Source organism: Drosophila teissieri, chromosome 2L (assembly GCF_016746235.2).
Source record: "Drosophila teissieri strain GT53w chromosome 2L, Prin_Dtei_1.1, whole genome shotgun sequence".
NCBI lineage: Eukaryota > Metazoa > Arthropoda > Insecta > Diptera > Drosophilidae > Drosophila > Drosophila teissieri.
The window spans coordinates 7961345-7976384 of NC_053029.1; the positions used below are offsets into that span (position 1 = coordinate 7961345).

A 15040-nucleotide genomic window follows, 5' to 3' on the forward strand; every position below is an offset into this window, starting at 1 on the left:
ACAAGAAGTCCAACAAATTTTATGCACTTTTTTATGAGTTTGGCAAAGTGTTTGTAATTAAATTAATAAATTGTTGTGGGAGGAACTTGTTTCGAATGTGTTTTTCTTGTATTTTTATGCTAGGAAATTAAATTCTAATGGGGCTATTTAGTGTTTGTTTGCTTTTGGCTGTTTTTATAATGATAACTTTTTGGTATAACAAATTGGCATATAATTGATGGAGGATTAGAGGGGCTTAACTAAACGGGTGTGTAGATGAAGGATACAAATTTGTTATGCTGTCTAACCTACTATACCTTATAATATTTTATAGTGGGAATCTAGAGTTTGAAACTTTATAAAAGGTTCTGAGTAAACGTAAATTAGACTTGACATTGCCATTAGCCCAAGCAAGATGTTCCTAGCTCTCAGGTGATTTTTCCTAAGCTTCTGTTAATGCCTGACAGCTTTTAACTTCCATGGTTTTGTGGTAATGGAGGGGAAAAAAGTAGCAAAAAGGAGCCGAAATGGAATTAAGGTATGTTTAGTTATGGCCGAATATATTTTCATTAAAAACACCATCAAGGATAAAAAAGCTAGAAGGATTACACCTTTTACTAATTATTTCCAACTTTATTCAGATTTTAAATGCCAACAATAAAAATTAAAATATTAAAAACAAATGTAATTGGACTTTCTTAACTCTCTCTTTGATCCAGCTGCGCGTTTGTCCGAACTCAATTTATTACTGATTTTTTCTGAATACAGTACTTTAATATATTTTCAGAAGAAGTGCAATATTACCAAATAAATGCACCAATAAATATCCACTTTTGATCAAAGCTCACACATAATTTCGCCATCATCATCAGCAGCATCATAGTTTCGCAATTTTGTTTGTTTTACGCTGCACAATTTGTAAAGTTCCTGTAACTGCAAACGGCAAACAAAACGAAACAAAGCTGAACTCTAAAAAGAATTCAAAAAGGATGGAAATAAATAAAGAACCAATAAGCCCTCCACTGACTGCTGAAAAAAGTTCTGAAACAGCTGACATCCATGAGTTTCGCATCCTTCTTTTGCTCTGTGTGTTTACGTGTCTTACTCAAACTGTATCAGCTCCATATTGCCATTGATCTGCAATGATGCCTGAATGCAAAACATCCCATTCTACAGTGGATACCCAATATGGGGAATTTTTTCACATATGGTTCTTGAGATATTTTTCATGTATATGATATATTAATTGGTATTACGCTATTTAGACCAAAAATTCAAATATATTAACGATAATAGTTGAACCATTGTAAGTATTATTAAGTTTCATTAAATAAATGATTTTTTCAGTTGCCAATATTGTAAGCATTAAGCAAATATTATTCAAATTGTAGCACTTTTTCTTTAATATTTTCTTGTACGGATGTTTTTTATAAATAGTAAAGCAAAGCATTGACAATTTTCCTACACAATGAATTATTCTGCATTTGGAATAAAGTTGTATCCAGCAGCACATAAGCTTCACTGTACTCTCTGCGTTGCCCGATTCTATCTCCTACCCCATTAAGTATGCAAGTTTCCAGCAGTTGGCAGTCTGGTCCTGGCCCTTTTCCCTGCATATCCTGAATCTCATGGATGCAGTGAGTTAATGTATTTTTAAGCTAAATTCTTTGTTTATATTTGCCCTGCTGTTTTCGGTTGTGTTTGTGTGTTGTGCATTGCGTTGCAGTGGCAAGAACTGCTGTCCTTTACCAATCGCAACAAAATTCCCCTTCGACTACTTTTTTTTCGAGTCGTCCCAAAACTGAACTCTGGTGGATTCATTTATTCGCTTATAAGTTTGTTAGGGAATTTTTCAGAGATTGAAAAGTGGCGTTGTGTGCGTATCTGCCGGCTTTTGGGATTTAAGGACTTCGAGGGTCCTGTAGTTAGTCTCGCTGTTTGTTTACTTTTTGTTGGCATGAAATGTGCATTAGCAGAGTTAACTGTTGTTAATTGTTTACCCATTTCGAGTGCCTGACAAGTGAGATGTGAGTTTGTGCACTGGATTGTAGTTGTGGTTAGCCTTAAAATAGTGTTCAGCTGTTTGAATTCCTAGCACTAAGATAATTCGAAGGCTTAAATTGCAATCAATTGATCTGCAGGACCACACTTTCCCATTCTACATCATTATATTGAAACTATATATATTATATTAGATATTGATATATAGCGAGACTATATTCAAATTATGCTTTAACGGAATCAAAACCATCACTCGCACTTTTAAAGATTTTCGTACCTCTCGATTTCTGATTCTTCAGTCTCTAATCCTTTTTAATATCAAAATTATTGTTGTTTATTGTTGTTCAGACGACCACTAATATTTAAAGACATACAATTTTGGGCTCCGTTCGTGTAATTGAACCGAGAGTCATAAATTTATATTTTATATTTTGTAATCTAATAGGCGTCATGGGTGCAGTGCCGAAAACATATAATCTGAGTGCACACCACATGAGTCCGCCACTTGAGATCGTTCCCCGCCTCCTAGATTAGTCCATAAGTGGGAGACCACAGAAAAGGTCCTCACCGCTCAAGATATGAGATCGAACTCAACGAATGAAGTTTTTTTTTTTTTTTAATAATTTTTTTATTTTTTTTTTTATTCAAAAATTATATAATGGAGACACGGAAAGGTCCTCACCGCTCAAGATATGAATCGAACTCACGAATGAAGTCTTTATTTGATCTTTCAATTGTAATTACATAATTTTTTGTATAGCTTATTATGCCATTTAATTGAGTCCTCAAAAACTAGATTAGTCCATAAGTGGGAGACCACAGAAAAGGTCCTCACCGCTCAAGATATGAGATCGAACTCAACGAATGAAGGTCTTCTTATTTGGATCTTTCAATTGTAATTACATAATTTTTTGTATAGCTTATTATGCCATTTAATTGAGTCCTCAAAAACTAGATTAGTCCATAAGTGGGAGACCACGGAAAAGGTCCTCACCGCTCAAGATATGAGATCGAACTCAACGAATGAAGGTCTTCTTATTTGGATCTTTCAATTGTAATTACATAATTTTTTGTATAGCTTATTATGCCATTTAATTGAGTCCTCAAAAACTAGATTAGTCCATAAGTGGGAGACCACAGAAAAGGTCCTCACCGCTCAAGATATGAGATCGAACTCAACGAATGAAGGTCTTCTTATTTGGATCTTTCAATTGTAATTACATAATTTTTTGTATAGCTTATTATGCCATTTAATTGAGTCCTCAAAAACTATGTAACAATTGAATATTTTAGAAATTAATAAACTTGAACTACCATATTTTAACAACTGTGTGAATAAAACAGGCACTGAAACTATTCTTGATGCTCAAATTATTCTTCTGATTTAGACTTAGAATATGTATTGAGTACATTGAGTGTAACTATGAGAGCCCTAAACTAACTAAAATATTAAGTTTATTTGCTTAATTCCTTGTTACTTATGCTATATGCTCCCACTTCGACAAATTGTACTATCTTATAAGTGAAATGCTTACAAGTTTCGGTATTTTTTAAATTTTATGAGCAAAATGCTCGAATTTGTATGTCATTTCTAATCACGAACACGATCACGTTAGTCAGATGCTTCTAATTTTCCATCGATCACATGACACTTGAGTACGACTTTCCATTAGCCGGGGATCTTACACACACATGTTTTCGGGGCAACACCGATAAAACGCGTCCGCTTCGTGCAGAATCCGTAGCGAAACTGATTTGCCGACTAAACTCAATGCTCGCACAGAGCCGGGCTCTGGCTTTTCCACCAACAACAATAAGGGAAAATCTAACGAATGGGAAGTGCTGTTACGTATACGCCGCGTTGGCCGAGTGATAACAGGCGGAGGACGAGCCGACGGCCGACGGCCGACAGAGCGAGCCGAGGAGCACCTTCGGTTTAAGCCAACCAAAGGACGCAGGATGCTGTCCATTGGTAGTTATTGTTGCTGCCGGTTGCTGGATGTGCCCGGTATCCTTGTTATGTTCGGAGGCTTGTTGTTTGCGTGCAACCGCAACCACAACAACAGACCGCAAAACACGCGACAAAAATGTTAACAGAGTCCAACCAGCAACACCATGCCCCAAAATCGCCTTTCAACGTTCGAGTTGCAAACAGATTTCGCTGTCGAACATTTTGGCTCGTTTCGGCTGACGCTGAACCCTTTTAATAATAATCGAATTAAGATAAAATGAAAACAAAATCAAAACACATTTTTGCTTTCCGTTGGTTTGCTGGATATTGCTATTTGGAGCCAAGCATTTAATTAGACAAGTTAATTAAATTTATTTGCATTGCATTTCAAGTCCATGTGCGTATGCTGAGCGAAAAAAGTGCAATTAATTTGAGATATTCAATTTGCAAGCGTTGCTTATTCGATTTTCGCTGATGCAGGACCATCTAATTGAGGGTGATAATTGCGTTTTATGGCTGACTGGGCTAGCAAAGCTGGTCCGTTGGTAGAAGGTTAATTGAGAAGTTCTTTTCGGAGTTCGAAGTGCAACTGTTTTATTGGGCTTACAAAGATAATATTTTAGTTGCACAAAAAAAGGTTTTGATTCTTAAAACAAGAGTTAATGCTATAGTCGAGTTCCCCGACTATTTGATACCCGTTACTCAGCTAGTGGAAGTGCTAACGAGAAATTTTAACATTTTCCGGAATATCAGTAGAAAAAATGCGGAAAAAATAATCATATGAAAAATGAAAATTAAAAATTATTAAAAATTAAAAACTAAGAATTGAAGCGTGTTAGTTTTGTATACTCGTCCCCCCAAAAACGCACCGCAGACCCCGCACCACAAACCACGCACCCGGCACCCCGCACAAAAAAACCCCGCACCCGGGACCAAGAACACGGCACCACGGGTTACTCTTTCAAAAGTGTAAGATTTGAGCGGTTTAATTTTTATTGTCCAACAGGGAGTCGGAACACAACTAAAATTCTTACCATTGCGCTTTTTTGTCCATTCAATAAATTATTATTTTATCAATCTAGGGTGAGCCTCTAATTTCAAAACTATTTTCCTATTGCTCCCAGTGGATTTATTAATTTTCCTTTTGGTATTCAAAAGCAAATCATAATTCCAGCCACTTCAGTGCAGTTTTAAGTTCGGACCGGGCAACATCGTACAATGTCGAGTCAAATAAGATTTCTATTTTTGCTTATTTTCATTCAACATTTTAGAATTCACTGTTCCAAGCAATTGGAAAACATTAGAAAGGACTACTGCAAAATTTATTTCAGTGAACTTGGCGAAAACAGATCGTGCTCAATAACGGATAATATTGTAACCACTGAAGATTATGAAATGAGTTTAGATGTTTCTACTCTACAAATAAATTGGAAAAACCCAGTGTTTCACCGTTGGAATATTTACAAAATATCTAATGAAGCTGATTACGAACTTGTTAAAATTATTGTGCATGGAATTCGAAGTGAAGTCGATATAAGAATAAGTCCTGGCGTACATTATCTTGGCCTACTTGGCATTCGGGAAATTGGTGACTACAATATTTACCTTCCATCCTTGGTGATAACTGAGGCGGATATACATTACGCAAATGGACCGCAAAATGTAACTTTTAAAAATGCATATGACAGTCCACTTAATTCCATGGTTATAAACAATTACATTCGGAAGACCATGAACAACACCAAGCAAATCAAAATTTATAATCATTATAATAATATTTTTGAGAGACCGACAATAACAATGGAGGAAAATGTTTTTCATGGCAAAAATAACATGAGCGGCGTCACATTTACTGGATTAAATGTAGAAGGTTTGACGGCTAAAACATTTGAAAATTTAACAAGTTTAAGTCGGCTTATTTTCGATAATGTTGTTTTAAAAGATTTATCGTTTTTGAGGTAAGTAAAAGTAAGTGTCGCTTTTCTAACATTAATGTGTGCCCGCATTTCAGATCTTCTACACTTCAGGAATCATTAACATATTGCTTTATGAATGTAGCGAATGTGGTGGACTTGAAAAACTTTGACAAATTCACGAATCTTGAAACCATAGAAGTTAACCGATATAAATCCTTTGCAAATCTTACTGCTTTCATATGTGAACCATACAAAAGTCGCTGTCCATTTACATTGGGAATTAATAAGGTTGCATGCCCCTTTCAATGCAATTGCACATATGATCGAGAAGAGTCACGTTTGGAAATTGATTGTTTGCAGAAAAATCTCACAAATATTCCATCGCTACCGGTTCCGAAAAAAGATCATTCACTTCTGGTCTTTCACGGCAACCTGTTGACTGAACTGCCCTACAACTCATTGGAAGGCTATAAAAACATACAATCCTTGGACGTGTCATACAACCAACTAACAAGTCTAAGCGTGAGCCAACTGCCTGAAAGTCTTTACTATCTGGACATCAGATATAATAATATTACTACCCTAAGCCCACAGGTGGTTGAGTATCTACACAGTGTTAATACTTTCTTTCAGTATGGCAACAAATGGATTATCTACTGCGATGAACACTACTTACAAGATTTCTTTGGGAATAAAGCAAAATTGTTACGGATAAACAAATACCAATTTGACATCATAATGAATCACATGGACGTAGATTTTATCCATCCTTGAGAGAGTTTTTTGTTCAATATACATATGCATATATATATATATATCTACAAGCAAATGAAGATGAAATGATAAGGGCCTTTGACAGTTCGTATAAATACTTAAAGGCAATGGAATATTTAAATGACTTAATTTGGCAGTTTTCGGGGGAGATAGAAGAAATTATTCTCCACCATCTCAACGCGTCCTGTCCTTACAGATGCTCATGTTGTGTCGAACGGCAAACGGGTGAATTAATTATAAATTGTCGGAATTTAACTCTTCTGTTTCATCCAAGGCTACCGTACTCGATTCCGTACAACACGACATTATATCTTGATGCAAATAAAATAATTTTTGCCACAAATTATATAACCAATGGTTATCCCTTGATACAGAAATTGCACATGTCCCAAAACCTGTTAACAGAACTTCCACTTCATCTGATGTCAAATAGCCTAACTTACCTAGACGTACGCAATAATCGGTTAAATTATCTGGATGATGATGTGGTAGCCTTCCTTGAAAATCGGGAGAACGTCACCAAGGTAGAACTTTCTGGGAACCCTTGGGAATGTAAATGCAGGAAAAAGGCCTTCCTATCTTATCTCAGGAAGCACGAGCCGATGGAATACGAAACAGCCCTGCGCCGCGTTAACATAACTCAGGATAAGTGTCCTGCAGACTGCATTTGCTGCGTCGACACCTCCAATTCCGAATCGCTCACACTGATGATCGACTGCAGTGGAAAGGACCTTCGCGAAATACCACCATTACCCACACTAGTACATGGACAAACAACTCTCATCTTTGAAAGAAATAATCTCGAGAAATGGCCATCCAGCTTGCTACCAGGATACTCAAACGTGACACGACTTTATTTGGCCAACAACAGACTTTCCGATATTGATCACCTACCAGAGAAACTTGTACACCTGGACATCAGTAAAAATAACTTCGCGACTCTAAACGGTCGAGCACGGGGATTCCTGCAGAAAAGAATGAATTCATCCCAGATGAAACTATCACTTTTTGGGAATCCGTGGACTTGCAGTTGCGAAGAGAAGGACTTCCTGGTATTCGTAAAGGCGCAAGCGAAGAATATTGCAAACGCTTCAGCTATTCAATGCAGTGGTACTGGACGATCGTTGATTGAGATCGAAGAGGCTAATATATGCCCCTCGGTCCATATCTACTACACCTCCCTCACCGTCTCTCTGCTGATCCTTGCTTTGTCCCTTAACATCTTTGTCTGCTTCAGGCAACGCATAATGATCTGGTTCTACGAGCACGAAATATGCCTCAGTTTGGCCGCCCACCGGGAACTCGACGAGGAGAAGAAATACGATGCCTTCCTATCATTCACCCACAAGGACGAGGAGCTTGTCGAGGAGTTCGTGGACCGCCTGGAGAACGGCAAGCACAAGTTTAGGCTATGTTTCTACCTGCGAGATTGGTTGGTGGGCGAGTGCATTCCCGATTGCATTAACCGATCTGTGCAGGGCTCAAGGCGCATTATCATCCTGATGACGCAGAACTTCCTCCAGTCCACCTGGGGTCGCCTCGAGTTCAGACTGGCGCTACATGCAACCTCGAAGGATCGGTGCAAGCGCCTGATCGTAGTCGTTTATCCCGATGTAGAAAACTTCGATGATCTAGACAGCGAGTTGAAAGCGTACATGGTGCTGAACACCTATCTGGAGAGAAATCATCCAAACTTCTGGAACAAGCTGATGTATTCAATGCCACATGCCATGCACTCGAAGAGAAGACGTTCTGATGCAGAAACCGAGGTATAAGAACAAAATACACATCATATGTTATGAAAAATATATTATATTTTTTTCCCGTTTATCTATCAAATCTGAACAATATAGTATCAGATCCATGCTCTGTCAGTGCAAATATAACTGCAATAAAAATACTTTTGTTAAATGCTTGAAAATCTCAACTTCTCTTTTATTTAAGTAAGGCCAAGAACATTGTTTAAATAAAATTTAATTTTGGCGGTGTTTTGTAGCCTTTACAAAAGAACCAGGCTGGATTTAGGTAGTGTGAGTAAATTTACAAAATAACAAGAGAAAACGCTATAGTCGAGTTCCCCGACTATCAGATACCCGTTACAGCTGTGTAGCTGTGGTGCGGGATGCTCTTCACTACTGACAGTTTTTGGCGGTTTGTGGGCGTGGCAACATGAGTCAACAAACTTGCGCTGCGTCTATCTATCTGGAGTCTGTATCATACGGACGGACAGACGGACACGGCCAGATCGACTCGGGTATTGATCCTGATCAAGAATATATATGCTTTATATGGTCGGAAACGCTTCCGTCTGCTGTTCAACTAATCTAGTATACCCTTTTAAAACATTTGTACTCTGTTTTTACAAATTAGCAAGTCTTACGGCAGGATATACCCTCTGTAATCACACTAGACAAACACTGGTCAGTTTTTGCAGGAGGATAATAAAACGATGCACACTCGTACCGAAAGTCAGTCAATATATAGACGCATTGTATGCGATATGAGAGTGATGAATGCTCCCTGTTGGCCATACGGAACTATCTTAATGAACTCTTTCAAATCACAGACATCGCTCAATGCCAGAAACATTAAAACTGACAAGGCTAGACGGCAGACAAGATGACTGCTCTGTGACCCTCTCCCTGGGATTCCCCTGCTGCACACCACACACCCAAGCAGAAACGTGCACCGTCGCTGGGCAAGTTCATTGTGGGGGAATCCCAGAGGTGCTAGGCGGCGAGTGGGCGTGGTCGACTGTTGCGCCAGGATGTGACCAAAACAGGAAGAGTGACCGGAGTGGGTGGGTTGGGGGGAGGCGAATGAGGAGGCGGAGGCGGAAAGGCCACAAAGGTCGTTGCAACACATTCGCTTCGTTGGGTCAAAAGTCAAGCGTTGGACGGGGGATCCCCTTGGATGCCAGCCATTACAACACTTTGTTGGCTGCTTTGTAAAGTTTTTCTCTCACCATGGAAAAAGTTGTTTTCTCTCTCTCACAGTCTTTTTGTATTTTTCACGCCTTGTCCGAAAGTTTCCTGTTTTTCCCCTCTACTTGTTGTGCTATTTTTTCCCGCTGCCGCCGTAACAATGAAATTTTTGACTGCTGATTGTTTGCTGTTCAATGTTATTCTTCCAGTTCAATGCGAGTTAAAGTAGACAGAGCTATACAAAATAAAAAAAAAAGGAGAATCAAACCCGGTCGGAAATATTGGACCTCCTTCTTTGGTACTTAGCCAAAGTCTGCAGCAAATTGAAAATAGAAAGTTTCGTTCCTGTTTTCCTGTGTAGATATATTCACAATTTCTCTTGCAGTTTGTCTGCGACTTTGGTTAAGTATGCCTTGCAGTCTAGTCTCTCTGCTAAGGACTAAGGACTGAGGACTGCCCAAATGAGGTAAAATAGTTTGGGGAATACTATCGGCAAAGTTTTTCCCCGGCTTGTCTGGTGAGATTTATACGTGGGATATTTAAGTTTACGAAAGAAAACAATACTTGTACCGAAATTCGACCGAGTAATAAAACAAGATTAAAGATAAGAATCAAGAGTTTAATGGGCGGAGATTTGTAGACCCTTTTATGGCCAACAAATGTAATAACATCACGTAATGTGAGGGTTGAACAAACCGCAGGCTGACGTCGCATTTCCATTTTCCCAACGGAGTCGAAAATGGAATGGATTTAAAACCAACTCCCCATAAGCATGCATTCATTTTTCCAGCAATTTTCACACTCAAGCTGGCATGCACTTTGCTGCATTTCCCCCTGATGCAGCCCCTCGTTTTATCTGACAGCTGCACTTACGCAATGTTACGCATAAGTGCCCTTTAGCACCTAGCAAGTTGAACATTTTTTATTTCACTTTTTCTGGCAGTCGATGAGGGCTTATTATACAGAAAAACATTTGTACTTTCTACCCACTTAAAAGGGAGGACAGATACTTTTCTGAGATGTTCACTGTTCCCCATAATTTTCTCCACTGAATGTGCGATTGTTGTTTGCGTGTTACTCAGGTGTCGAGCTTAGTTTTATTTATATAACATTTTTTGTTCACTTCTGTAGGCCCTTTAAAAAGTGGCATTATAAAAGCCCTGAAACCATCCTATGAAAAGCCGGAGAGAAAATTGCACTATCATTGCGAGCTAATGCAAATTAGCATATCCACCGGTTGTCAATACCATGGCGCAAATACCGTGGCCACAAAAAAAAAATTCGACGAAATCTGTCTGCACTTTATTAGCAATCATGACTTTGCGCGACTGATGAAACTTTTTTCCACTGACAAATTGACTTGCCACATGGCCTGAAAGCGAGCTGCCACGTTGTGCGGCTAATAACTCAATAAAGGAAGTCGTGGCCTAAACCATCCGCCGCCACCTTCTGCGGATTTCCTTTGTGGCAAGGCAAGCTTAAGCCGATTTCCGCTTGTTTGTCACACAATTACAATTTGTCAGTTGAGGCTTAGGTCGTCGGGATTGCTTTTGTCCCTCGTCTGATTGGTTGGCAAAGGTATAAACATATATATGTATATACCAGGCTAATGAGGGATAATCGCAGAGATGGCGGCGCAAGTGCAAATAAGATGTAAAATCAAAAATATTTAACCGGATTAATAAACTAAGCATAACATAAACGAACGAATGGGAAATCTATTTCATTTATTTTACATCGGCTTGGTACGATTTCTCTTTAATTTATAAAAAAAACTGGATTGATGGGTCAGGAAAATATCCATTTAGCTTTGACCTCTGCAGTAATAGCAACTTCCATAGGGATCCTAGATATGCCTTACAATTTATAGAACTTTTATTTCAACCATCATTGCAAAGTTGGTCGTGATACATCGATAACCAGTACAAATGGCTTTCATATGGCCAGGCGGTAACGCCTACAGGCCTAATGACCGCACGTAGAACATCTTGTCCTGCGGTCACCATAAATAACAGAAATGCGCATTTGTCATACGACCTCCCTTCACCTCGAATCCCGCTTCCCGAGTCCCGAGTCCCAATTCCCGATTCCCGATTCCCACTCCCCTGCCACTCACCTTTTGGCAAACTGCAGTCCTTGGCCTTTGTCCTGGACGTGTTGGGCTGTAAATCAGCTCATTAGTTAGTTGGCAGCACCACGAGCACCTCGGCTAAGACCAGTCTATGAGTAACACGTAACAGCTGCTGCAGTGAGAGAAATATATACACCAATAGGTTAATTTACACAACTGTAATTAGTCTAGTCATATAAACAAAACATGCTACTCTACTTACGAATACTTACAATCGATATTGGCATAATAAATACAATTATGCAGGCCAAGATTTTACCAGCAAACGGATATAAGTGAGTTGCAACTATAAGCTCGTTTTGCGCTATAAAAAAACTAACTTATATAATTTCTAATTGAGTGCACTTTTTGCCGGTGTACTTGTTTGTGGCTTGTGCGGTCGCTCGTTAAGCTTCATTTAATCAAAACAAAAGTTGGTCTGGTGAAAAATTACCCCATACACCAGGGGTGTACAAGCGGCAGGCCAAAATGCCTCTTTGAATGCTAATAAATCTCGTTCGGTGCGTGGCCGGGCTGCCTATCAACGCTTAAACCCGACCTTTGGCAGCGGAAAATATAATTTAAGCGGCCAAATATCTGCGAAAGTTGTTGGCCGAAAGTTTGGCGAATGGGTCCGGCCGAGAATCAGAGTCGAAGGGATTTTCTTTTTAGTTGATGATAGCCCGGAGTTAAGCCAATGAAGGATTGGATTGGATTGGATTGGATTGGACTGATATGGGAGGACGAGTGTGTGGGAGTTAATGAAGCACGCCGATGGGGGGTTTTTGGGGGGTCGCTGCCGATTAAGTTTAGTGGCTGATGATGATTGTTCCTGGGGGGTCGTGACCCCTTGCTGATTGTCCGTGTCCAGTTTCGAGTGAGTGCGCGGAGTGCTGTTATTGTTTGAAACTAATCTTTAAAGATCATTAGCTTTGTTCGCACAAAACTCTTCATAACAATAATAATTCCCCAAATAGCCCTGAAGCTTTCCAATGAGGAGGCGAAGGGCTCTATATATATAAAGTGTCCGCGAAAGATGGCCAGCTATAATGACGTCAAAGTTGTCAGCTCTTTTTTCATATTGTTGCCTTCAACATGAACCTTACCCTTTTGCACTTTTGTGCCTGCCCCTCTTCACTATGATAATGATAATGAGCATAATGGCGGCGGGTTGAGAGCTAAGAGGTGAGAGGTAAGAGGTGAGAGCCTGGCTGATGACTCGGAGCTACTCCAAGTCCGCTAATCTTAATTACTTTTGTTTAATTACTTTGACGTCCTGCCCGCGACCATGACAAGCCAACTTCCTGCGTTTCGGTATTGTTTCCACTTTGAAACGCCCGAAGGTATGCACAACGGCTTTGGCTGCTTCCTTTAAAATAAATAATGTTTACTTATTATTTGTTGGCTGCAAAAGAATGGAGGCAAGGTAAGAAAAATTACCAAGTGAAAACTTTACGCAGTTAACAAAAGAACCCAGAATTTACCTTTTGCCTTACCGCCATAAGACCAACAGGGACCACATGCTCTTAGGCGTTTCAGCATCCCGATTGTTCGTACCTGACCTAAGGCACTCGGTGAAAAACTGTGGAAAAATACTTACGTATTTTGTAAACTAATTTAGAGATTAAAATCTTGACCCAACCGGGAAATGCCAAAGGGCTTGGCCTCCATTTGCTGCTCCGCGGCAGCCAAGCCAATTAGCATAATAATGTTGATTTTTATTGCTGCACCGAAAAGTTTTGCCATTGACTTTGGTCAATGTTTGTTTAGTGTTCATGGCCCCTCCTGTGGAATGCCTCTGGCTAGGCCTAAGGCTATGATAATTTAAAGTGTTGGACTTTTCCAAAATATTTGTCATGGCCAAATTTCAAAGCCGCCCATGAAATTGTTTGATAGCATATTAAGTGTCTGTTTGTGGGCCTGCCACAAAGTGTGCACTAAAACTTGTTTTTTTTCCGACAACAAATAATTTATGAGGCCAATCAAAATCGCACAAACTTAAACCAGAAAGACGTCAGAAAAGTGCCCAATATAAATTCCAACGAGAGCAACGAGCAGATACAAGCAGGAGAGAAATTACCTACAAACTGGTTTTTTAATGCTCTTTATTTTCCGAAATCCAAGCATTACCTATTCAAAATATTAACTGCATACATGCAAAAATATAGAACAATAACTAAACAAATATGTAATTATAATGGTAAGCCTAATAAACATGTATTTTAACACAAACTAAATTTTAAATATTAAATTGAATGCAGTTCAATTAAAAGACTCAATCAAAGGGACTGCTGCCATCATGTTGCCCAACTACAGATAGATAGAGTATCATTTCACCTACGCCACTTCAGAATGTGTTATGTAAGCCAAGGCCCTTAAAAGTATGCAATAAATGTTAAGGCCAAGCTGAGCCCGAATGTGTGCGTTTAAGAGATGGGATGAGGTGGGTAGAATCTGCCGGCTCATGCAGAAACTGTAAAAATGTATTTTCCGACTCCTGAAAAGCAGGTGGAACAGGAACAACCCATCAGGTTGCTTTAGTTGCGTTAGGACAGGCTTTCATTTGACTTCTTAGTCCCGTAGATTGCACCCAAAGTGTTTATCAGTTGACAGCAACTAAGAGTAGGCTGTTAAAAAATTCGAATGTCGAAACGGAATTTAACAAACTGAATACATTGTGCATCGCGAAAACGTAACTAAGCCGGAGATGGTGAGCGCGAGAGCGATTGTGGCTAGTGGTGTGCTGAACATCCTGGGCATATCCTTTTTCGTGGCCCAGCCAAAGGATCAATGCTCGCCAGCTCCGCCCGTTGGACAGTACATCTGCCTACTGGCCATACTGCTGCTGTTTTGGGACTCAGACATGATTCCCAAGAAATTGAAACCGTTTTCACCAAGGATTTTTGCCTGCGGAGATCTTGCACTCACGATCTTCTTCACCGAACTAATCCTGCTGGTGGGATGGTGTGGCCTCGAGAGGATGACCTACCGCACTGTCTACTTTGTGTGCCGCGGTAGATCTGGTTGCAATTACGCACTGATGACGTTGTGCACCATCTTAAGTGGCGTGGCATCACTGTTTATTGTGCTTGCGGTGATCACTCACCGCAAGATTAAGGACATTGCCGGACCAGTGTTCGATTTCATTCATGTTGTGCGCACCTTTGTGTGGGGCGCCATTTACTTTTGCCAATTGACTCGGCAGGAGCGTATGCTATCAGTACACGCATTCGAGGCTCAATTGCGCTACAGGACTCGACGGGACATACAACCAGGTGAACCTACTGTTGGTGTCCAGGATTCCGAGAATCAAATGGACGACGGAAAATCGGCACCAGAACCGGAAATCGTTCAGGAGTTGTCCCCGTAAATTGTTTATTATTTA

General features: G+C 39.8%; 2 protein-coding genes across 2 annotated transcripts; both read left to right on the top strand.

Moving 5' to 3' along the window:
- Window positions 1-506: 506 nt before the first annotated feature.
- On the top strand, window positions 507-8401 carry LOC122611948 (slit homolog 3 protein-like). The gene is given in 4 exon segments (XM_043785376.1): window positions 507-517; window positions 5203-5889; window positions 5943-6607; window positions 6610-8401. Coding segments are annotated over 4 exon segments (3150 nt in total). The 3' UTR covers window positions 8397-8401.
- A 5870-nt stretch (window positions 8402-14271) lies between these two features.
- LOC122626466 lies at window positions 14272-15040 on the top strand. Its single transcript, XM_043806739.1, has one exon. The coding sequence runs from the start codon at window positions 14363-14365 to the stop codon at window positions 15023-15025; it is 663 nt and encodes a 220-aa protein (XP_043662674.1). The 5' UTR covers window positions 14272-14362; the 3' UTR covers window positions 15026-15040.

Excerpts from the sequence above, each read along its gene's own strand:
- LOC122626466 (XM_043806739.1), top strand. The coding sequence starts at position 14,363 with ATGGTGAGCGCGAGAGCGATTGTGGCTAGTGGTGTGCTGAACATCCTG.